Source organism: Oryx dammah, unplaced genomic scaffold, assembly GCF_014754425.2.
Source record: "Oryx dammah isolate SB20612 unplaced genomic scaffold, SCBI_Odam_1.1 HiC_scaffold_8, whole genome shotgun sequence".
NCBI classification, from domain to species: Eukaryota; Metazoa; Chordata; class Mammalia; order Artiodactyla; family Bovidae; genus Oryx; species Oryx dammah.
In genome coordinates this window covers 27,815,525-27,836,882 of record NW_024070192.1, presented here as the reverse complement: position 1 = coordinate 27,836,882, position 21,358 = coordinate 27,815,525, and the positions used below count along the sequence as shown (strand labels likewise).

Sequence of the window (21,358 nt, the reverse complement as noted above, 5' to 3'; positions counted from 1 at the left end):
TCTCCTGAGGATGCCCCTGCCCCTGCTCCTGCCCAGTGAAAGCAGGGCCGCTAGGCACAGAGTCAGACCAAAGGTGCATTCTGTTGGGAATTCTGAGTGGGAGGGAGGGTGGGAGGGAAGGGAGGGGGTGAAGCCCCTGACATACCCATTGTGCACAGAGAACTAGTCTTCCTGGGGTCAGGGGGCATCTCTCTGGGCGACAGTCCCTGAAAGGGGGCCAGGGACCCTGTGCAGAGCTGGTGGCAAGTAAGACTGGGTGGGAGGGGCAGGAGGATGCGCTGAGTGGTTCTGAAATTCCTGGGAAACGCGAGCAGGTGGACAGGAGGGTGGCCCAGTGCTAACAAGAGCAGCATAGGCTTTGGGCCCCGCCATGTGCTAGTCACCTGTGAGACACGGATGCTTACCTTTGTGCTGCCCTGGATCCGGGGTTTCACTTGTGGGAACCTCTGGTGTCTGGGCGCAGCACTTGGGCTTCCTTTGGGAAGCCACCCACCCCTCCCCAGGTCCCTGTGCGTATGAGAGCCAGGGGACTTCCCAAGTGGCTCTAGTGGTAAAGAACCCGCCTGCCAGCACAGTAGACATGAGTCACGGGTTCAGTCCCTGAGTTGGAAGATCCGCTGGGGGAGGGCATGGCAACCCACTCCAGTATTCTTGCCTGGAAAATCCCACGGACAGAGGAGCCTGGCGGGCTATAGTCCATGGGGTCACAAAGAGTCAGACACGACTGAAGTGACTTTAGTGTGCACATATGTACCCATGAGAGCCAGGACTGGCCAGTTAGAACCCTGAAGCCTCTGGCTAAAGTGACTGGTTCATGTCAATGGACATGAACTTGGGCAAACCCTGGGAGATGGTGAAGGACAGGGAAGCCTGGCGTGCCGCAGTCCATGGGGTTGCAAAGAGTCAGACATTACTTGGCGACTGAACAACAATAAAAAATGGGAGCCAGGCTTGGCAGGTTAGAGTTCATCCTCCCTCTGGCTATGGTGATTGGTCTGAGAACAGGTACATGACCCAGGTCTAGCCAATCAGAGCTCTGTGGTTGGCTCAGCGATGCCCATGGGACCAAGACAGGCCAATAAGGCTGGATTTGGGAATTTTTGCTGCAAATATTCAATCAGTCTTGCTTTGCCTGGGATTGCTGAGCTGGGGAATGTCCCCCCAGAGCTATCATCTTGCCAGTCTATGAGATATATTGTTTGGGAAGTAATATCAACACATAGAAAAGCAGGTCCAGGGTACAGAGAAAGACTGCTTCCTGATGACACCTAGATCCAGCTATGCCTAAAGTCCTCTGTTAGACTTTTCAGTTACCTGACCCCTTTTTTGCTTAAACCCAACTGAACTGGGTTTCTGTCACTTGCAACCAAGAACCTGGACTCACCCATTATCAGTGCATTTGACAGATGAGACTGAAGCTCAGAGACCAGAAAGGGCTTGTCCCAAACCAAGCAATTTCAAACATATGTGCTCTGTCTCTGGCGTGAGGAAGAGGATGAGGTGGGGAGAGAGTCAGGAGGGCACAGGCTGGGAGATGGGAGGCTGATCTGGCCCCTCCGGAGCAGGAAATGGTGGGGAGGGGAGGACACTCACTGCTTGGTGCTGGTGTTGTCTGTGATCTGCTTCACGACCTGGCAGTAACACTCGTCCCGCATGACCTCATGGTCCCTGCACAGCTGTGGGAGGGCAGGCCAGGTCACAGGTCACGTGCCCACAGGAACACAGTGGGCTCCTGAAAACAGGCCTGGCGTCCTTTCTCCAGAACCCTCCCCACCAGCAGGATGCACTCCTCATTGGGCCACACGGTTCCCACCCCAAAGGCTGCAGCCCCCGCTGACAGATGGGGAACCCGAGCCACAGGGCAGGCAAGGGAGCTCCTGGAGGGGCTGGACTGACCTTCAGGAGGGTGCACAGCACGTCCAGTTCACTCTGGCCCTTCAGCGGGGCATCCCCCATGAATCGCATCACAGCTGGAGGAAACACTGTCCCATTCAGCCACCGGTCTCCCAGCTGCCAGCCCACCAGGAACCCTGGGTTGGACCCCTCCCCCAGAGGCTATGGCCAGGGCCGGTAGGGGGAAGGGGCCTCCTCCTCTCCTCCCACATCTGAGGGAAGGGGTGGTGGTCACCAAGGGTCACAGTGCAGTGTCCCTCCTGGCCTGGGGCCCTGGCCACTGTCCCACCCCCAGACCTAGAAACATGTCTGTAGCCATCTTGTTGAGGCTGCTGTCGCTGAACTCAATGAGGGAGTCCTGGAGCGGGGTCTGTGGGGAGAGAAATTGGGTCATGGCAGGAGGAAAAGAGAGGGGAGGAGAGGGGGAGGGGAAGGAAGGGGAGGGGGAGGGTCCTATCTTAACAACAGAAGAGTCCACACCACAGAAGGCGGTGGGTGGAACCTTGAGAAGATGAGACACTTCCTTTTGGAGGAATCCAGGCCTTCGGGGTACCCAGTGGTGGGGGTCCCACTGGGGACAAGGCTGTTTGGCCCATGGGCCTGGAATGCACTCTTGTATGGCCATTTCAGAGGGACCTGGGGCTGGGCACCTTCGTAAAGCAAAGCATGTCCTCCAAGGTTCTGGACTCCCGACCCTCCTTGGATTTCAGCCTGAGGCCATCCCTGCAAGGGGAAGTGGACGCTACTGATCAGTCTTGCCTCCGAGACAGCCTTTCCCACAAGAAGTGTGCTGGACCCAGTGTCAGCCCACCTGGCAGCAAGGTCCCTGAGGCAGAGGCTGCAGACAAGCCCCCTCCCAGGGTTTCTCATTCCCTCCCAGACCTGAGGCCTCCTGCTTGGGTGGCTGGGAAAAGCCCCACCCCAGAAGGACCCTCCTCAGGGCGGGACACCACTCACTGGGGTCTCCTCTGAGGGTCTCGGAAGTACTTCTGGGCAAACTCAAGCATTGTGTACGGTGGAAGAGCCAGGCCGTCCTCCCCACGGTCCATGGAGCCAGCTCTGACTGGGGGGCCCTGCAAGAGGGCCATCTGCTACTCCTGCTACTCAAGCCTGCCCAATGCCAGCCCAGGCTGACTGTGCACAAATGCTCTCCGCCTGCCCTGTCTCCCCACGGGCCACCCCTTGCCCCATGTGGCCCCACTGCCTCCCCAGTGGCCTGGTCCAGCTGACCTTATCCCTCACCCCTTTATCTCCCTCCACCCTAGCGAGCTCCATGCCACCATAGGACCCAACCTGGCCCACTCACCAGGCCCTGCCTCGTCGAAGGTGGATTCACCATCTGGCCGCCCCAGGCTGGTCCTGCCCCATTGGCCTGGTCACTTACTCTTCCACTGACCCCACCCACCCTACTTGACTGGCCACACCTCCAGCCGCTTCTGGTCACATCTGGCAGCTCACATCCCTCAGGTCATACGTCTGGCTGTCCCTACCAGGCTGCCCGGTCCCAGGATGGCCTGCCCTTGGCTGACCCTGCTCTGCTCCACCTCCACAGTCAGGCTGACCCCGCTGCTGTGTCCGCTCCTCTGACCAGCCCTGCGTTCTCACCTCCCTCCTGCGGCCCACCTCCCGTGCAGCGGCAGTGGAGGCCACAGCTGCGGCCACAGCAGCAGCGCGGCCCCGGCCCGGCTCGGTAGGCAGCTGTAGGAAGTCAGGGGCAGCTGCAGGCTGCACCAGGTCAGAAGGGAAGCGGCCCACGCGCCCGTGGATGGTCCCAAACCGCCAGCCTAGGGGTGAAAAGGGTCTGAGCAGTGAGAGGGTGTCATCTGGGGAACAGGGGGGTACAGAGTCAGTGAGGGAGGTATGCCATGGGGCCAGTTAGGGAGGCGAACAGAAGGACACTGGCTCAGGGAAGGGGAGGCAGCCCCTCAGCGGCGGGCTGGAGTGGGGGTCCGCAGAGAGGAGAACACAGCGCCTGTGGACCTTTGGGCCACAACACAGAGGCACTAACGTCCACGGAGACCTGTCAGCCCGATGTGTGGACAGGAGCTGGGTTGCATGACCATCTTAGCAGCTACAGCCCAGCGAGACCCTTGGGGACCGCAGGACCTGCCTTGGGCATCTGCTCTGTTTGGGGTTTCCAGGTCTGGCAGCTCGGGCAGCTGAACGGGGGGCCCAGGGTACCCACCAAAGTCAGGGCCCCGGTGCCGCAGCTCCTCCAGGTACACCACCTTCTTGCCGACCACACAGCCCGCGCTGTAGCCTGCGGGCCGGGCCTATGTCAGCACCCGCCAGGGAGGCCCCCCGCCCCGCTGCCCCCGTGCTCACACCCCGTACCCCCTGGCGCTGACCCAGTCGAGGTGGCTCCAGGGGCTGCAGGTGGATGATGTCGCCCTTGTGGAAGGCCAGCAGCGCAGGGTCCTCAGGCAGGAAGTTCCTCACAGCGACCACATAGTCCGAGTCCTGCGTCAGTGAGGGGCCGGGTGAGGGCTGTGGGCCCATGCCCTCCTCCCAGAGGCCAGGGCCCACTCCCCTGCCCCGCATACAGGCTATGAGAGCACAGCCACAGACCTGACCCACCCCTACCCCTCCCACAGCCTCAGCACTGAGGCCAGGTGCCAGGCCTGGGGACTGCCTGGTTTGGAGGAAGCATGGGGCTGGATGTGGTCACAGGGTGGTCAGTGACGGGCAGTGCAGCCCCTGCAGGAGGGGAGGAACGAGGCTGCTGTGGAGCCCAGAGGCCTAAGTGAAGGACCCTGGAGAGGCCGGCAGCAGGGGCATAGGCCCCAGGTTGGAAGGTACAGCTTGAGCAAGAGCCTGCAGACACAGTTGCAGACACACAGGTGTATCCACGCCTCTCAGGCGGGCGTGGCTGGTACATTCAGGCCCTCAGCTTGCTGCGGGCATCTGCAGGAGGGCCCTGACCTTCTTCAGCTCCAGGATGAAGTCATCCACCAGGGTCTTGACCTGGTGAGCTCGGGCTGAGAACAGAATAACCTTCTCACTGGCCAAGTTGAACTCCAGCATGTTCTGGGAGGGGATGGTCACAAAGAGGATGTCCGCAAAGCTGGAGGAGGGGGACGTGGCATGAGGCAGGACACCACGGCCAGAGGGACGCCCCCCACTATCGTCTGCACCTCTGGCCCCTGCCTGCCTCCCCTCCCCTCCTGCCCGCGGCTCCAGCGCCCTGCCCATCATTCTGTGAACCCACAACCTCCCAGCACCCCCACGCTTTGTCTTTTATTTATTTTTCTGCCTCTTGATCCAACTCCCCAGATTTTGCCCACAAATCTGTTTCCTTCACTAAGCAAATGCTCAGACTCTGGAAGGAAGGAGCCTGCACCTCACCGATGCCTGAGACTCCCCATGCTGTGGCATAAAGGACCATGGGCTGCTGGGAGGGAGGGGTCGGAGGATGCTGGAAGGTTTCACACTCAAGCATCTGCACTTGGCTATTCACATATGGTAGCCCTGCCCTCAGTAGGCCCTGGGGTGGGACTTCAGAGGTGTCCAAGCTGGGAATAGGATACTGGCTCCCAACTCACCACTGCCTGGCTGTGTGACCTGAGACAAGCAACATCTCTCTCTGAGCCTGTTTCCTTGATTAAAGGGTTTGGCATAGAGTCAGGCACATGGTAGGTACAGTCAGCCCTCAGTATCTATGGAGGACTGGCTCCAGGGCCCTTGGAGGGCAACCAAATCCATGGGTGCTCAAGTCCCTCCCATAAGATGACCTGGTATTTGCATATAACCTACGCACATCCCGTTTACTTTAAATCATCTCTAGATTACCCTTAACAGTTGAAGTGAAGTGAAAGTCGCTTAGTCGTGTCCAACTCTTTGTGACCCCATGGATTATACAGTCCATGGAATTCTCCAGGCCAGAATACTCTGGGGATCTTCCCAACTCAGGGATCAAACCCAGGTCTCCCACACTGCAGGCGGATTCTTTACCAGCTGAGCAACAAGGGAAGCCCAAGAATACTGGAGTGGGTAGTCTATCCCTTCTCCAGGGGATCTCCCCAACCCAGAAATCAATTTCCTGCAATGCAGGTGGGTTCTTTACCAACTGAGCTATCAGGGAATTCAATGTAAATGCTGTATAGGTAGTTATAAAAGCAAGATAGATGTTATGGGAATAGTTGCCAGTGAGTGGAAAATTTGTTTTGCTTTTTGGAATTTTCTGGAATTTTTTTTTTCTGAGTAGTTCCCATCCACCATAGGTTGAATCTGCGGATGTGAAGCCTGTGAACACAGAGAGCTAACTGTACTCAGCCGCCAGCCATCCAGCGAGTCGGTGCGTGGAGGAAGCACTGGTGTCAGCCCACACCCCGAATCCTGCCAACCCGCGCCCCACCCACGCCCTGCATGAACCCTCCCCCTGCCTGCCGCTCACCTGTAGGTGCGCAGTACCCGCAGCTGCCCACTCGCCTCATGGCTGCCCTTGACCACACGCAGGAGCTTGATGCCTGTGTGGGACACAGCCAGCATCTGCACCCCGGTGCCCACGCTGCCCTGGGGAAGGGACAAGGGGCACGTGAGGATCTTCCAGGCTCATTCCCGGAGCCCCTGGGCAGGCAGAGAGTGGGCAGGGGGACGGGCAGGGGGCTCCTACCGTGGCAGGAAACAGGCGGGAGAAGTAGACCTCCCAGCTGTCCCGGGCAGCGCTGACCACGGCCCGCTTCACGCTCTCTGTCACCAAAGGCCGCTGCGTGTCCAGCTGGTTCTGAGCTAAGGGACACAGGTCAGGTCAGAACCGGGGCCCCCTCCCCTGCTGACCTACAGTGCATGGAGGGGAGACTGATCCTCAGCAAGGAGGTGTCAGACCACTGCGTCCTCAGCGTCCATACTGGGAAACTGATATCCACAGACAGGACAGTGGGGACCGCAGCCGGGCCAGTATAGCCCAACCCAGACCTGCAGCCGAGCCCCGGGGAGAGGCCAGGAGCAGAGCAGAGAGGGTGGCAGGGGCTCCAGCAGGCTGCCCCTCCCTCCCCACACCCCGCAGTACCAAACAGGGCTTTCATCTGGAGCCGCTCCTCCGCAGAGATGCGCAGGCAGGCCTCGGAGAGTGTGTCATGCAGGACCTGTGGGAGGGGCATGAGGCGGGCGGCTGCACGGCTCCCCAAACCTGGAGCCCAAGCTGGACTGTGTCAGGACAACTGGGGATGGGGCGCTTTCCATGCAGTGAGGGCACCTTGTAAATCAGACCCCACTTCTGAGGACCCTCACCCTTCTCATCTCCACCCTCCCCAGGGCCTAGTCTCCTGATCCACACAGGGGATCTTGGGGTGGACCCTGGCCCCCATGAGCTCAGACCAGCCATGAGTCTGCTTAGATGGGATGTGGGCTCCCCAAGACCGTCCACGGAAGGGGGCACAGCAGACCAGCTCCCTGTCCTCACTGCGGGTGAGGACCCCAAACCCGAGCAGGAGGCTTGGCAGACGGCTGATCCACATGCCTGCTGCCCTGCTGCCACTCGAGGCTGGGAGGCGGGACAGGCCCTCACCTGGCGGAACAGGAGGTCCAGCTGCACGGGGTGGCTGTGGTCGTCCTTGGGGTAGAACACCTGCGGTGTGGGGCTACCATGAGGCCCCACGCTCCTCACCAGCTGTGCTGTGACCCCCTGCCCCTGTCAGGCCTTGTGCCCCCTCCAGCCCTGGTAGGGCCCCAGCACCTCTTTGCGCAGGAAGATCTGCCAGGGGGTGTCCCGGTAGCCATAGAAGTCGGGGTTTGGGAGGCGGTGCAGCCGTGTCTGCACGGGATCCTCAGGAGGCTCCAGCGACCGCGAGGGCAGCACTGGGGAGGCAGGGCCCAGGGAGGGTGAGGTTGGAGCAGAGGGGCCTCCTCCTGCCTCGAGGGTAGACACATCTGATCACACGGGCACGTGGGCACACTCTCTCAACCCTGCCTTCCTCCCTCACACAGAGACCCAGCCCTACAGTCCTAATGTGGTGGGGGTGGGGGTAGGGGCCGGGGGTACCTGGAGCAGCAGAGACCAGGCACTGCCTGGAGCGAGGCCCTGGTAAGGTGGGTGAAACAGTTCAGAAAGGACAGAGCTCTTGGTGCTGGGAGCTGGGGCAGAAATCAAATGGCGACCTGGGAAAATCTGGGGGCTGGTCTGTGAGGGGCCTGTGGTCTTGGCGGTCGGGCAGACCTTCCCTGAGGAGGTGAGGTTTGAGACTTCTTGATGAAAAGGGGCCAGGCATGCAAGGATTTTCTGCGAAGAGCATTCTCAGCAGGGGGAACGGCAAGGATGAAGGCCCTGCGGCGGGACTGAATTCTGGTGGGCCCAGAAACAGTGAGGAGCAGAGAGCCCTGGGTCAGCGAGCAGGAGGAGGTGAGGCTAGGGGTGGGCCACAGTGAGGAGCCTGGGGTTCATCCTAGGGGCCGCTGGAATGTCGGTGGCAGGTGGATGGAAACTGACTGATCTGTTACGATCACCGATCACCGCGGCTACCATAAGGCAGGAGATGGCAGAGGTTAGGACTCCAGCTGCGATGTCAGGAGGCCTGGGGTTCTGTCCCTGGTCTGACACTTAGAGCTGTGTGATCTTGAGTGAGTCACTTAACCTCTCTGTGTCTGTCTTCTCATCTGTAACATCTATGGGCACAGACAGTAGTGTGTTGAAGAGTCTGAGTGAGGATTTAGAGTGGGCCTGGCCTGAAATCAGTGCCATGCAAATGCTGATACAATTGCACAAACATCCACATAGTATGTCCACACAGGCCCAGGGACATGGACACATACGCCACCGTCATGCAGACCAAGACTCACCTGTGCTCACACAGACTAACTCCTGCACTCAGACACCTGCCCTCCGGCCCCTCCCTCCCTCCTGGCCCTCACCTGGAGTGGGCCCCACGGATGGCCGCTGTGTGCTGGTCACTGGCTTCACCAAGGCCACGGCCTCTCTGGGGACCTGTCCCCACAAAGACGGCCCACCACAGTACACAGAGGCTCCCCCAGAGGCCCCCCTTTGTCTTCTGTTCCGCCTGGGCCCCACCAGCCCCAGCCCCTCACCTGGGTGCCGGGTGCTGCCACCGGGGGGCTCATCTGCCCCCTCAGGATCGTCAGGGCCTCCTCATGGGGATCAGGCCGCTTTACGAACACCCTCCCGCTGTCCTTCCTGGGGAGCGGGACGCTGAGCCTCCTCTTCACAGCCACACAGTCCCACCCAGGAACTTCCTCTCCCCCATCACTGTACACGATAACCCCAAGAGGACCAGAGACAGGCATGGGGTCACACACAACCCCTAGAGAGCGGTCCTGGCCTCCCTCTGCCCTTGGGGGGGCATCTCATCTGGACCACTTGGGTGAACAGACACTCCCTAAAGGCTGCTGGGCAGGGTGCTGTGAGCCCAGCAGACAGGCACACGGGGAGGCGGTCACGCAAGAGGGCCAGAGGGCTGGGTGGGTGGGCTGACCTGAGGGCCTCTGGCTGGCCCCCCCGGGGCAGCTGCTGGTGCTGCCTGACGATGTCCTTGATCTGCTGCGTGGGTTGTGGGAAGTGCTCCGAGTTGAGGGTCGAGGACCGGACCGGCTCCAGGCAGGGCGAAGCTGTGGCGGGGCATGGTATAGGGGGCAGGTGAGTCCACCCTCCTGTCCCATCTTGGGAAGCCCCTGCTGCAACAAGACACTCACTGCTTTCTGGAGAAGCCCAGCCCTGAGGCAGAATGGGGGCAGCCACGGGCTTGGTGGGGGGCCTTGGGGCCTTGGCCAGAGGGGCGGGGGCCGCGGGCTTCGGAGCAGAGCGCAGGAGCACAGGCTTGGCTGGGAGTCCAGTGCCTACGAACTTCGGCCGGGCCTCTGACGCTAAGGGTTTCTGTGGAGAGCAGAGTGTGAGGAGGGCTTCCTGGGTCACGTCAGTCTGCTCTCAGGAACCCCATGTTGGCCCAGGAGAGGCGGAGGGGGCTCCTAGTTCAGAGAGTTGCAGCAAGGCCCTGGGGCAACACAGCACTCATGGAGGGCCAGGCTCACCTCTGGGGGGAAGGGTCTCGGGGTAGGACTCAGGGGCTGCTGCTGGAGTGCCATGGCCTGCAGGGTCATCTCCCGGGCCTGTAGAGAGTGGGGGTGAGCGGGTAGGCCCAGGCTTGGGCCCCACAGGGCCTCCCGGCAGGACACCCCAGTTCCCTGGCACTCACCAGCAGTACAGCCTGCTTGTGGATGAAGGCTTGCTGCAGGGCCAATGTGGAGGCGTCCAGGCCTGGAACTGGGGTGACCGCGTCAGGGGGCACAGATCCAGAGATGAGAGAGGTAGAGGTGTGAATTCCCTATCCCGCCCACCCCGTTGGCTCACCCCCCAAGCCTAAGGCTGCCTCTGTTCTAGGGCTGAAGCTGCCCTGAGCATCGCGGGGCCCCGCCGAGCCCAGCCCTGAACCCGACCTAGAGGATGCACTGACTTGGCTTTGGCTCTGGGGGTCTCCTGGGGGGGCCTTCAGTGCTGCTGCTGCCATCTCCACCAGGCTGGCCTCCCCCTTTCATGCGGTAGGCAATGGCTGTTGGCTTCTCCAGGTCCTGGCGGGCAGATGGCTCAAGTGACCGCCCCAATGCCACGCTCCCCAGACTCCAAGGCAACAGGCACCTGATACCACCCCCACCTCCTTCCAGGGCCCCCGCTCTGGCCACCCCAGGGCCTGGCTGCAAGAGGCTCCCGTGCATGCACCCTGCTCTGGCCTTCAAAGGCCCGCTGCATCCCTACCGCATCCCCACAGGACAGCACGGGGTCGAAGAGGCTGTCCAGGTAGCAGTCCAGCCCCTTGGGCACAGCGGGCTCTCCAAGGCTGTCCGAGTCTGGTTGGGTTGGGGGAAATTCAAATTCTTTCCTCCTGCTGATCACCCCTCTCGTCCCCAGGCTCCCTCCCCACCAGAGACAGTGGCCACTGCTGGTGGATCTTGGAGGGTCACTGTCCCTCTCTGAGGCTCAGACTCCCCATTTGTACCGTTCTCATTGTGGCTGCAGTACCCATCCGAGTCGGCCACTACAGGCACGAGCCCCTGGGGCTGGGGCTTGGTAGGTGCGTCATCGTCCGAGTCCCAGCTGTTCCCAAACACCCTGGGGGATGGGGAACACAGCAGCTGAGCCTCCCAGCAGACCCGCCTCTGTACCCTGGAGTTCTCCCTTTGAAGGTAGGCTCCCTTCCTGGAGACCTTGAAGTTCAAGTTCAGCTCACAGCCACGAGCATGCAGGAGGGGGACCTCGGGCTGGGAGAGGCCACCTCTACCTGAGGCCTCCCCTGCAGGCCGGGGGCCCCTCTGCACCAACGAGGAAGTAGGCTTTCCGTCGAGGGAACTCCCTGAGCAGTTCGAGGTCCGACACCAGGTCCAACACGTAGTCGTGGCCGGCCAGCTCTGCCCACTGGACCCCGTTCTTCATGGCCACTGTCCAGCCTCGCCAGCCATCAACCAGCCCCCTGGTGATAGCACGTGGAGGGATGGGAACGAGGGATGGCGCCTGGAGGTACCGCCCGGGGAGACCCTGAATGGAACCAGACCTGGCCTCCCGCCCCCACTTCCTCCTTCCCGGGTGTGCAGGGATGTGCTGGGCCAGGCATCCCAGGAGCCAACCTGTGCCTCAGAATGTCTCCGGCCACCTCCTCCCCTGTACTCCAGGACTGCACCGGGCAGGAGAACAGGTCACCTGGGCAGCAGCGGGGGCGGGGCTTGGCTCCAAGCATCTACGGCCCATCCTGCCGCCTCCCCACTCTCGTCCTGGGCCCTGACTGCACATCCTCACGGCCCTGCTCCCAGCCGCCCCAGTCCAGGTCCTGCCCTCTGCCCCCACACTGACCTCTCTCCAGGCTGCTCACAGCAGGGCCACCCAGCTTCTCCTAACCCTGGGCTCTGCTGCCCCTCCATGGGAGGCAGGGGAGGGCAACTCACCGTTGAAGCAGCCTACATCCAGTGCCATGCCAGCCTTCTCCTGGGTGGCTGTCCACTCAAGCTGAGTCGGAGGGAAGGTGCGGGCAGCCCCAGAGACCATGGCCTGCATGAGGCGATGCTGACACACAGCCTGGAAGCCACCCTGCCCGTGATCAGACACAAACCTGGTGGGTAGGAATTGGAGCAAGGATGAGGCTAGCCAGACGTGGGGGAAACCCTGAGACTGGTCAGGGATGCCCAGGCCAGGCCAGAGCTCTGAGGTTGGACTGCCAATGATTAGGGCAGCTTGGAGCTCCCAGGCTAAGCTGAAAGCATCCAGGCCAGCCAGGGGTACCTCAAGCCAGCAGGAGTCCAAGGATGCCAAAAAGGTTCCAGGCAGGCCCAACTAAGCTCAACAGAGCAAAATGTCATTGTCAGGATGGGGCCTGCAGGAGGTGTGAGCAAAGACCTGGCCTCCGGGGATTTGCTCCATTTTACCAGGCCACCCAGGTGGTCATCAGTCCTCTCTGAGCCTGACACCGAGTTCACAGATGGCTGTCGGGGTTCCAGCTGACCCAGGGTCAACCAGCCTGCTCCCTGCCAGGGGCGGCACTCCTCATGCCTAGCTCCCTGCCCCTCCCCGCTGCTGGTGTCCTGTGGCTACCACAGGGAAGCTAGAGCCATGCCCACAGGAAGCCCAGCAGGCAGGTAGTGGCCCTGCCCCCAGCAGAGTCCCAGGGAGCTGCCCCTACCGCACTGAGCTCAGGAAGGCTCTGCACGCTCTGCAGCTCACAGCCACTGGTGGGTCCTGTTACCATTCCCAATTCCCAGGTCAGGAAAGAGGCTCAGAGAGAGGCAGTGAGTCGCCCGAGGTCACACAGCAGGTAAGTCAGAGCTAGGTTTCACACTGAGGGCCTGCTTGAGCTCTTTCCCATGCAAATCAACCTCGTCACCAAGGAGGGGGACATCACCATCACCTTAACATGATCAGGATGCTGATGACAGCCATGCTTACACAGCGCTTACCACCATCCTGTCCTCTTGGCATTTCACACGTGTTTGCATGGTTAATCCTCACACAGCCTGATGTAGGTACTCTTACCATGCTCATTTTATAGGTGAGGAAACAGACTCAGGGAGGTTATTTAAATTGCCCAAGGTCATACAGCTTATGGCTGAGCTGGGATTTGAACACAGACTGTTGGAATCTACACGCCTAACGACCTGGCTGCAACCCACTGCTCACCATGCGAGAGGTCAGCACCTCTCCTCCAGATTCCCCACACCCTGGTCCGGCCACCACTGAGTTCTGGAAGTCCTGTATCCAGTCTTGTCTGACCCACGCCCTCTGACGTGAAGCCCTGGGCCAGCCCCCGAGCCTGAGCTTCCAGGCACAGAGCCTCCCTCCTGCCTGGCCTGGCATCTGCCCCGGGCCCTGGCCCCCCAGCTCCACTCACTTGAGCAGGTATTTGTCCAGGCGCGGGGACGGTGCGAAGCTGCTGAGGCAGGCAGCCAGCAGGAGCCAGCCCCGCTCGGCGTTGTGGGAGCTGGGGTTGCGCCACACCTGGTTGGCCAGTTGTGCCAGGATCTCGTCCCGCAGCTCGGGCACTGCCAGTCCCTTCTGCACGATGTAGCTCCCAAAGACGTAGTCCCGGGCGCCATGCAGCTGGGGGTCGCCCATGAAACGTAGGATCTGGCCACAAGCAGATTCTCCTGGGCCTCTCAGAGGGCTGTTCCCACTGGTCCCCACCCCTTCATATGCATCCCTCACATGTCCTTTCCCAGTCCCCCTGCCCTATAAAATTCCCCCACAGTAAAACTGTAACAGGCTTGCGCGTGCTAAGTCGCTTAAATGGTGTCTGATTCTTGTGACCCTATGGGCTGTAGCCCACCAGACTCCTCTGTCCATGCGATTCTCCAGGCAAAAATACTTAAGTGGGTTGCCATGCCCTCCTCTAAGGGATCTTCCCAACCCAGAGACTGAACCCGCGTCTCTTACATCTCCTGCATTGGCAGGCGAGTTCTTTACCATTAGAGCCACCTGGGAAGCCAGCCTGGCTCACCCTGGGCCAAGTGACCAGGGCTTGGGGAAAGTCAAGATTCTCCTGCTCACGAACGTTCTGCAGCCTTCCTTCACCTCTGGCTCTATCCAGGCCCCAGAAGGCACGTTCGAGCATGCATATCCAACCACATCCTCCCATGGAAGCACCATCCGTGGCTCCCTTGGGCCCCTGGGAGCCCAACCTCAGCTCTGGGCTTGTTGGTCAAGACCTCCTGCCCCTCTGGCCTTACTCTCCTGAGTCTCTGTTCTGACCATGGCAATTTCTCTCCTCTCTACCCCTCCACTCGCCCTGGCTGGGAGACTCTGCCGCCACCTTCCTTTCCAGCTCAAATGCCCGCTCCTTCAGGAAGCCTTCCCTGACTCTGCCCAGGGCTGCACAAGGGGTCTTGTCTAGGCTCCCCAACCCCCATCCCCCGCTCTGTCCACAGGAGTGGGTCACTCGTTAGGTCTTCTCTGCCTCCCCTTTCAGACGAAGCTCTATTCTGGAAGCTTCAGAGAGGCTGGGAGGCAGCCATGTTGCCGGGATGACTGCGAGAAGACAGGCCCCCATCCCCAGACCCCACCCCAGAGAGGAGGACAGACACTGACTCCCAGAAGTCCCTCCCAGAAGTCCCTCCTCCAAAGGCTCAGGGCCTGGGCTGGTGGAGGGTCCAAGGGAGCAGCACAGGGGTCTCCTGTCTGGCCTCAGGGCTGGGGCTGTGATTTGGAAGGTGGTCTTTGGAAGGAATGATGCTAAAGCTGAAACTCCAGTACTTTGGCCACCTCACATGAAGAGTTGACTCATTGGAAAAGACTCTGATGCTGGGAGGGATTGGGGGCAGGAGAAGAAGGGGACGACAGAGGATGAGATGGCTGGATGGCATCACTGACTCGATGGACGCGAGTCCGAGTGAATTCCGGGAGTTGGTGATGGACAGGGAGGCCTGGCGTGCTGCGATTCATGGGATCGCAGAGTCAGACACGACTGAGCGACTGAACTGAACTGAACTGAACTGTGCAGAGTCATACCAGCTTGAAGATGCCCACGGCCTCCACATGGTACTCCGCCGGCAACCGCGTGAGGGGCGTCCTCAGGGGCACGGTCAGCATCCCGAAGGCAGGCTCCTGGGCACAGAGCAGGCACCTGGGCACAGAGCTAGGAGGCAGGGGCACCTCCAGACCCACTGCTCTAGGCCGGGTAGGGGCACACGAGCCTGAGGCGCCCGGGCTCTGGTCCCTAACATGCAGACGGAGATTCAGTGCATCAAGGCAGAGCCCTCTCAAGACACACCCGGAGGGCAGGAGATGAGCAGCGGGGGTGATACGCTGTGGGTCCACTCACTGCTTGTCAGGTTTCTGAAATGTTTCCAAACAGCCACTGTCCGAGCCCGAGGGCCCCCCACACCATTCAGGCCCCCGGAGTCCCCAGACTCCTCATGACCCAGCAACTGGAGGGCTCGGGCCTGGTCTCAAAGGGCGTGGCCAGGAGTCGGCCGTATCAGAGGACAATGCCAGCCGTCACTGTGTCTCCTCCAGCTCTTACCTTGAAGTGGCACCGGACAAACTTGGCCATGGGGTAGTTGTTGATGTCCAGGGGCAGCGTGACCCGGGGCTCGGCCCGAAGCCGGGGAGTCCGCACAAGGGCCACCCGGGGCCCCTGGGCTGTCCTGAGGCCTGTGGACAGAGGAGGCCTGAGGGGCCTGGCCCCCAGGCCAGCCCGCCCCCTAACAGCACCCACCACTGACGTACCCGCCACGGCTCGCAAGAGCCCAGCCAGCTCCACCGGGACCTCCAGGTGCCCCACGGCCACCACCTGCCGCTTGCTCAGCTCCTGGGGGGTCAGCACAGGGTGAGGGGACAGGCCTGCCACACCCCCACCTGCCGGCCTCCCTTCCTGTTCCCCGCAGCCGCCTGGACCCTACACCCACCTCCTGCTCCCGCAGCCATGCCTCCTCCACCCGGAGCCTCCGCTCCGCCCTCAGCTGCAGGAGAGCAGACGGTCAAGGCGGGCAGCGGCGGGCAGAGGGGACGGCGGCCCCAGGCCCACCTCACAGACGGGGGAGGCAGTAGTGTGGCCAGAGAAATGGGTGTGGGAGGAAGACAGCAAGAGACTCAGGCAGAGGGCAGAGCAGTGATGCTTTGGGGAAGAAGAGACGCACAGGATGTCGGAGAGCAGCAGAGAGGTGCGTTCTGGGGCCCCTCCCTGGAAAGTGTTAGTCCTTCAGTTGTGTCCAACCCTTTGCGACACCCCATGGACTGTAGCCTGCTAGGTTCCTCTCTCCGGGGATTCCCCAGGCAAGAATACTGGAGTGGGTTGCCAATTCCTTCTCCAGGGGATCTTCCCGACTCAGGGATCGAACTCGGGTCTCCCACATTGCAGGTGGATTCTCTACCGTCCTGGAGCTACCAGAGAAGCACCTCCCTGCTGCCCCACAAAACTCCAGGAAAGGCTGCAGCTCCTCGGGGCTATGTTTGTCTGGCTGTGGAAATGTGACAACAGGCCAAGACCAGCACCAAGACAAGGGCAAAACTAGAGCGAGTGCTGCTCGGGTCGCCAAATTCTAATCGTGCCCGGTTACTAAGCCCTGCTGTGAGCCCTGTGCCGGGCCACACCCTCCCCGCAGCCTCTCATTCAACCCCTGCACACCCCAAGAGGTGGGTGAGGAGAGCAGGGTTAGAGAGGGACAAGCGGGGATCAAACCCAAGCCTGTCCAGGCCAAATGCCTCCTCCCTGTCCCTGCCGCCCCATGGACCCTGACAGGGCAGGCCTGGTTCCAGGGGGAGGGACGAGAGCCCAGCCTACAGCACCTTGAGGTAACGCCGGTGGCTCGTATATGTGTGCACCAGGGCCCGGAACTTCACCAGACGCCTCCTCATCTGCTGATACCGCTGCCTGGGGCATGGAGAAGAGAAGGGGTTTTGAGTAGGAGGGCCGGGGGGCAAGGGTCATGGGTGACCATGGGGAAGAGGTGCCTACACCTGCCTTGTTGGGGTGTCAGTGTCCACACTTCCCTCTGGGACCCAATGCAAAAAGGGAAACAAACTCAGGGGCAGCGACTTGGCCAAGGTCACACAGCAAATGGAGTGGCAGGGCCCACTGGCTGTCTCAGAGTATGGGAGATGCAGGGTGGGGCCCCTCTTGGTTGGATGGATTTCTACCTACCAGTCACAAGGATCAGGGGGTAGCAGGGAAGGACCCACAGAATCTGATCACCCTTCCCACAAAGGAAGGGTGCATGCCTCTGGGAATGGGGAACTCACTACCCACGTTCAGGCTCGGCCTTCCTGGGGCCTGGCCACAGAAACCCAGGGAGCCTTGCCCACTCTGGGCCTGCACCTGGCCAGGTAGCCGCGGGCCCGGCTCTGCAGCAGGATGATCTTGCGGCGTAGGGAGCGGAAACGGCGCTGGACAAAGAAGCCACGGAGGCAGCGCTGTAGCGTGACAGCCGCCAGGCTCAGGACGTGGTCCCGCATGCCCTCCAGCAGCTGGTGCAAGTGCTCCTTCAGGAAGAGCTGGGGGCGGCAGGCGAGTGCTGAGGCTGAGAGCCCACGGGCACTGCCTGGGCCCGCCCTCCCCAGGAGTCCCTGGAGACAGAGGACAGGTCAGCCCTGGATTGGGCGGAGGACGGCCAAGTCTGGAGAGGTGGGGAAGGCAGGATGGTGAATCGGACAGTGAGAGCGGCCAGGCAGAGTCTGGAGGTGGGATCAGCATCCATGCCCCAGCTTGGCGGGATGGCCTCTCGCCTGAGCACCTCTGAGCCCACAGTCTCTAGCCACAGGGCACCCAGGGGCTGAGCGTGGGGAGGACTCACCTTGCTGACACCAACACAATACATGTTTGGTGTGACCGTGCATAGGCGGCTCAGCACGGACACACACATGTCCCCACTGGCTGGCAGGCTGTGCTGGAGGGCCACTAGACAGCGGTACCTGCAGACCCCAAACCCAGCATGGGGCTATTGGACCCATCCAGCTGCCTGCTAGACCTCAGGGTCACCACCCAACCCCTGTCTCCGGGAGGCCTAGGTCCCAGCAGAGTCTTTACTTATAGTCTCTTCTAACCAGAAAAGCGCTTTCTGTCCCAAGGCTACTTGAAAAGAGCATTAAGTAATAAATGGTTTCAGTAGAAGAAAATGCTTTAGCGCCATCTTCTGGAAACTTGTCATATTAGTAATAGCTATGAAAATCACTTCTCTTTGGGATCAACACATACATAATAGAACTATGAAAAATGCAAAGTAGTAAATATATCTGCCACGTAACAGCTAGTATGTGGTGGTCTTGTGTAGTGTGCAATCTGAGCAACTGTGCATGGCCAGCCCTATTCTGCCTGGGTTGTGAATTCCTGGGGCCACGGGGGGCTGGTAGGGGTCTGCAGAGCTCAGGAAGCACCAGACCAAAGTACCTGTCGATGAACACCTGGAAGGGCAGTCGCACTGGAAAGCCCTCCTTCCGAATCCGCACAGTCTCCAGCAGCCCTGAATAGCGTAACTGGGCCGTCACCACATCACACTCAAAGAGGCCTGGCTCCTAGGGGAAGGCCCAGAGAGGAAGCCTGCATATTGGCCCAAACATATGCAATGGTCTCCGCGGTGGGCTGGGCAGATGGGAGGTCCAGAGAGGCAAAGCCACTCGCCCAAGGTCACACAGCATGGCTCCCCCAGGGGCCCCCACCATCACATACCTTCTTGTGGTTGGGCTTCAGACACCGGACGAACAAGGGGTTACACCTGGGCAGAGTCGAGAGGAGGGCAGTGTGAGGCCCTGGGGATGGAGGGTGCTTGCCCTCAGGGTCACGGGGGAGGGGGGGCACCTGCCACACCCACCTCTCCATCTTTTCCACCAGGTCCAGAAGTGACTGCTGGAACTTGGCAGCCACCGTGTGCGCCTTGTAGAGCCGGGAGACGGAGCTGCTCTTGCCCAGGCGCTGAGGGGCAGCCTGTGGGGCATGGCTAGAGAAGAGGTGTGCTACCACCTGGGCCAGCAGTCAAAGTCAAGGTGCCAGGAGACGGAAGGGAAGGGCCCCGAGGCAGAAACAAGGAGGGAAACGGACAGAGAGAAAGAGAAAGGGGAAGTACAAAAAGCATCGGTCTCTGGACCCGGGGATCAGAAAGGGACCGCTGGACCCCTGCCCTGACTGAAGGCCATGCCCTCCCGGCTGGCATTCTCCTCAAGTCAGGGTGCTCACACCTTCCAAGTGGCCTGCCTGTGGGGGAACATGGGGCACTGTCTCCACGCCTGGCCCCGAGGGGCCTGTGGCACACCTGGCCATGAACTCTGGCAACGACCCGGGGGAGACGTGGAGGCTGAGAGGGTGGCGGGTGTGAGAACCCCTCCGGGAGGGATAGGCTGGGGTGAGCCAGAGGCTGGACCAAGCTGGGGAAGGGCTCTGACAGCGGGCTGGGTGCTCGGGGGGCCAGGGCGGCGAGGCTCGCTCACCCGAGTCCGGCTCCGCACAAACAGGTCCAGCACGTCCTGGCGCACCTGGTCGTGGTTCTTGTCCAGGAACTTGTGCACCTGGAGGAGGGGCGGGGAGGGGCAGTTTGGTGTGGACCCCACCCTACCCCACTGGCTTGGGAGACAGGGCGGAAGGCTGACCCTTCCCAGCGGGTGTGCACTGCCCGCTCCACTCCTCTCCCCTCCTCCTCACAGTGGGTTAGGGACTCACGGCCCGAGGGGACCCTGGCCCTGCCCCTCTAGGCCTCGGTTTCCCTGTCTGTCCTGAGAGGGACGTGCCCCTCCACCTGCTATGGCTCCCCCCTTCCCGTCCCACTGTCTTCTCCAATCCCTGGCAAGGGGGAGAGGGGGCAGTAGCCACATGCCCAGTCCACGTCGTGGCCTGTCCTCAGTGAGGACTCTGTCCTGTGCCCATTCTAGAGATGAGGAAAATGAGGCCCAGTGGGGACAGAGGCTTAGAATCCTGGTCTGAGACACCTCAGGGCAGGAAAGAGCCAAGATGATAGCAGTAACAGCTATCACTACTGGTGGCCGCTCCTCTTCACCATGTCTGCCGAGCCCTGGACTTCTTCACTCACCCCGGGAGATGGGCACTATCGTTCCCACTCTTCTGATGAGAAAGTTGAGGCTCAGAGAGGTAGAGGGACTTGGCCGAGATCACACAGCTGAGGATCAGCAGGGCCAGACTGCCAACAGGTCCAGGGACTGGGACTGGAGGCCGTGTGGGCCATTCAGGATCTCACCTGGTAGGTGACTTTGCCCGCATAGTGCTTGATGGTGAACTCGGGCAGCGGCATCTTGGGCTTGGAGTAGAGTGGGTTGGCGCCATGGTGGTAATGGCACTTCTGCAGAAATGTGTGGTCTGTGGCCTGGGGGCAGGCAGGAGTTAGCAGGTGGGCAAGGCCCGGGCATGCAGTAGCTGGCCTGGTGGCAAATTCTTCAGCCCTGACTGGTGCCCCACAAGCCGCAGGGAGGAGGAGCAAGTCCCTGCTCCCCTGGCTGCCCACTGCTCAGTATGGACAACCTGAATGGACCCTGCGGAAGGGTGGGCTCCCAGCTGCCTTCCCTTCAGCCCCTCTGTCTCTGCTCTCTCTGGTCCCACTGACCAGAGCACCCATACCACTTTCGTGTTTTCCAATCAGAATCTGAGGCCCAACCCCAAGGTCACCTCCTCCAGGAAGCCTTCTGTGACTTCATGCGCTAGCAAAGCCCCTCCTCCAGAGCCCCGATCCAGCCTCAATCACCCCAGGTTTGAAACCCCAGGTTGTGTGTCCTGAGCCCCCAACCTGAGTCCAGAGCAGAGTGGAGTGCAGGATTTGGGCCCAGTGGGGACATGGGCTCAGAGTGCCGTGCGCCCCAAGCAGCGTACTCAGCGCACACCTGGGGGAAGCAGCACTGGTCATCGAGGATGCGCAGGATGCCGTAGGGCTTCAGCGAGAGGAGGTTGATGCAGGGCTGGTTGTCGGCGAAGGTGATCTCCCGCCAGTTGATCTGTTCGCGCATGTACTCCTCCTGTGGACAGTGGTCCTCGGCCTCCAGCCCCGTCCCCCAGGTGGACACCATCCAGAGCGGCCCAACCGGGGCACCTGCACCTGCACCCCTCCCAGCACAGGGAGCTCACTCCCAGCAGGGCAGCACAACACGAGCCACCTCTGGGCCCTGCTTGTCCCCAGCCTGGATGGCCCTGGGAGGGTGAGGGGGACCACAGGAGGGCTTCTCCGGGCTCAGCACCCTCGCACCTGCCCCTCCAGAGCAGGGCCTATGCACATGCTGGTCCCTAGCTCAGAGCGCCTCGCCCTCCACTGGGCCTATGAACGATCTCTCGTTTGTCCTTAAAGAGCCAGCACAGCCTTTCTGCCTCCAAGGAGGCCCAGCGGCTGGCAGGACAGGACGGACAGCGGACAGAGGCTTCTCACCTGCTCTTCCTGGAAGATGATCTTGTTGAAGAGGTACTGGAGGCTCTCGTTCGCATAGTTTATACATAGCTGCTCGAAGCTGTTGAAGCTCAGGTCCTGCCAGATGGGTAGAGAGGCTGGGCCGTGCACTTCTGTGGCCAGCAGCACATCTGTCCCCACCCAGGGCCTGCCCACCAACCCCCTTCCCCATGCA

The 21,358-nt window shown here is 61.1% G+C and overlaps 1 protein-coding gene across 1 annotated transcript in view; it reads right to left on the bottom strand.

Annotated features, from left to right (window-relative positions):
- MYO15A (myosin XVA) overlaps positions 1 to 21,358 on the bottom strand; it is a 45,984-nt gene that overhangs the window by 10,840 nt on the left and 13,786 nt on the right. The window contains exons 15-55 of the mRNA XM_040245820.1: positions 21,166 to 21,261; positions 20,630 to 20,761; positions 19,993 to 20,118; positions 19,232 to 19,309; positions 18,619 to 18,767; positions 18,477 to 18,522; positions 18,198 to 18,322; positions 17,605 to 17,722; positions 17,130 to 17,305; positions 16,601 to 16,685; positions 15,721 to 15,774; positions 15,542 to 15,623; positions 15,336 to 15,466; positions 14,822 to 14,917; positions 13,209 to 13,444; positions 11,773 to 11,936; positions 11,458 to 11,530; positions 11,115 to 11,303; positions 10,797 to 10,945; positions 10,592 to 10,695; positions 10,293 to 10,407; positions 10,035 to 10,102; positions 9,871 to 9,948; positions 9,535 to 9,715; positions 9,318 to 9,450; positions 8,914 to 9,019; positions 8,740 to 8,812; positions 7,568 to 7,689; positions 7,400 to 7,459; positions 6,902 to 6,977; positions 6,506 to 6,621; positions 6,287 to 6,405; positions 4,816 to 4,957; positions 4,242 to 4,353; positions 4,079 to 4,153; positions 3,499 to 3,677; positions 2,851 to 2,966; positions 2,544 to 2,616; positions 2,191 to 2,263; positions 1,897 to 1,970; positions 1,594 to 1,676 (exon numbers count right to left, since the gene is read on the bottom strand). Coding sequence (XP_040101754.1) covers positions 1,594 to 1,676; positions 1,897 to 1,970; positions 2,191 to 2,263; positions 2,544 to 2,616; positions 2,851 to 2,966; positions 3,499 to 3,677; positions 4,079 to 4,153; positions 4,242 to 4,353; positions 4,816 to 4,957; positions 6,287 to 6,405; positions 6,506 to 6,621; positions 6,902 to 6,977; positions 7,400 to 7,459; positions 7,568 to 7,689; positions 8,740 to 8,812; positions 8,914 to 9,019; positions 9,318 to 9,450; positions 9,535 to 9,715; positions 9,871 to 9,948; positions 10,035 to 10,102; positions 10,293 to 10,407; positions 10,592 to 10,695; positions 10,797 to 10,945; positions 11,115 to 11,303; positions 11,458 to 11,530; positions 11,773 to 11,936; positions 13,209 to 13,444; positions 14,822 to 14,917; positions 15,336 to 15,466; positions 15,542 to 15,623; positions 15,721 to 15,774; positions 16,601 to 16,685; positions 17,130 to 17,305; positions 17,605 to 17,722; positions 18,198 to 18,322; positions 18,477 to 18,522; positions 18,619 to 18,767; positions 19,232 to 19,309; positions 19,993 to 20,118; positions 20,630 to 20,761; positions 21,166 to 21,261 — 4,583 coding nt within the window. The remainder of the gene's footprint in view (positions 1 to 1,593; positions 1,677 to 1,896; positions 1,971 to 2,190; positions 2,264 to 2,543; positions 2,617 to 2,850; positions 2,967 to 3,498; positions 3,678 to 4,078; positions 4,154 to 4,241; positions 4,354 to 4,815; positions 4,958 to 6,286; positions 6,406 to 6,505; positions 6,622 to 6,901; positions 6,978 to 7,399; positions 7,460 to 7,567; positions 7,690 to 8,739; positions 8,813 to 8,913; positions 9,020 to 9,317; positions 9,451 to 9,534; positions 9,716 to 9,870; positions 9,949 to 10,034; positions 10,103 to 10,292; positions 10,408 to 10,591; positions 10,696 to 10,796; positions 10,946 to 11,114; positions 11,304 to 11,457; positions 11,531 to 11,772; positions 11,937 to 13,208; positions 13,445 to 14,821; positions 14,918 to 15,335; positions 15,467 to 15,541; positions 15,624 to 15,720; positions 15,775 to 16,600; positions 16,686 to 17,129; positions 17,306 to 17,604; positions 17,723 to 18,197; positions 18,323 to 18,476; positions 18,523 to 18,618; positions 18,768 to 19,231; positions 19,310 to 19,992; positions 20,119 to 20,629; positions 20,762 to 21,165; positions 21,262 to 21,358) is intronic.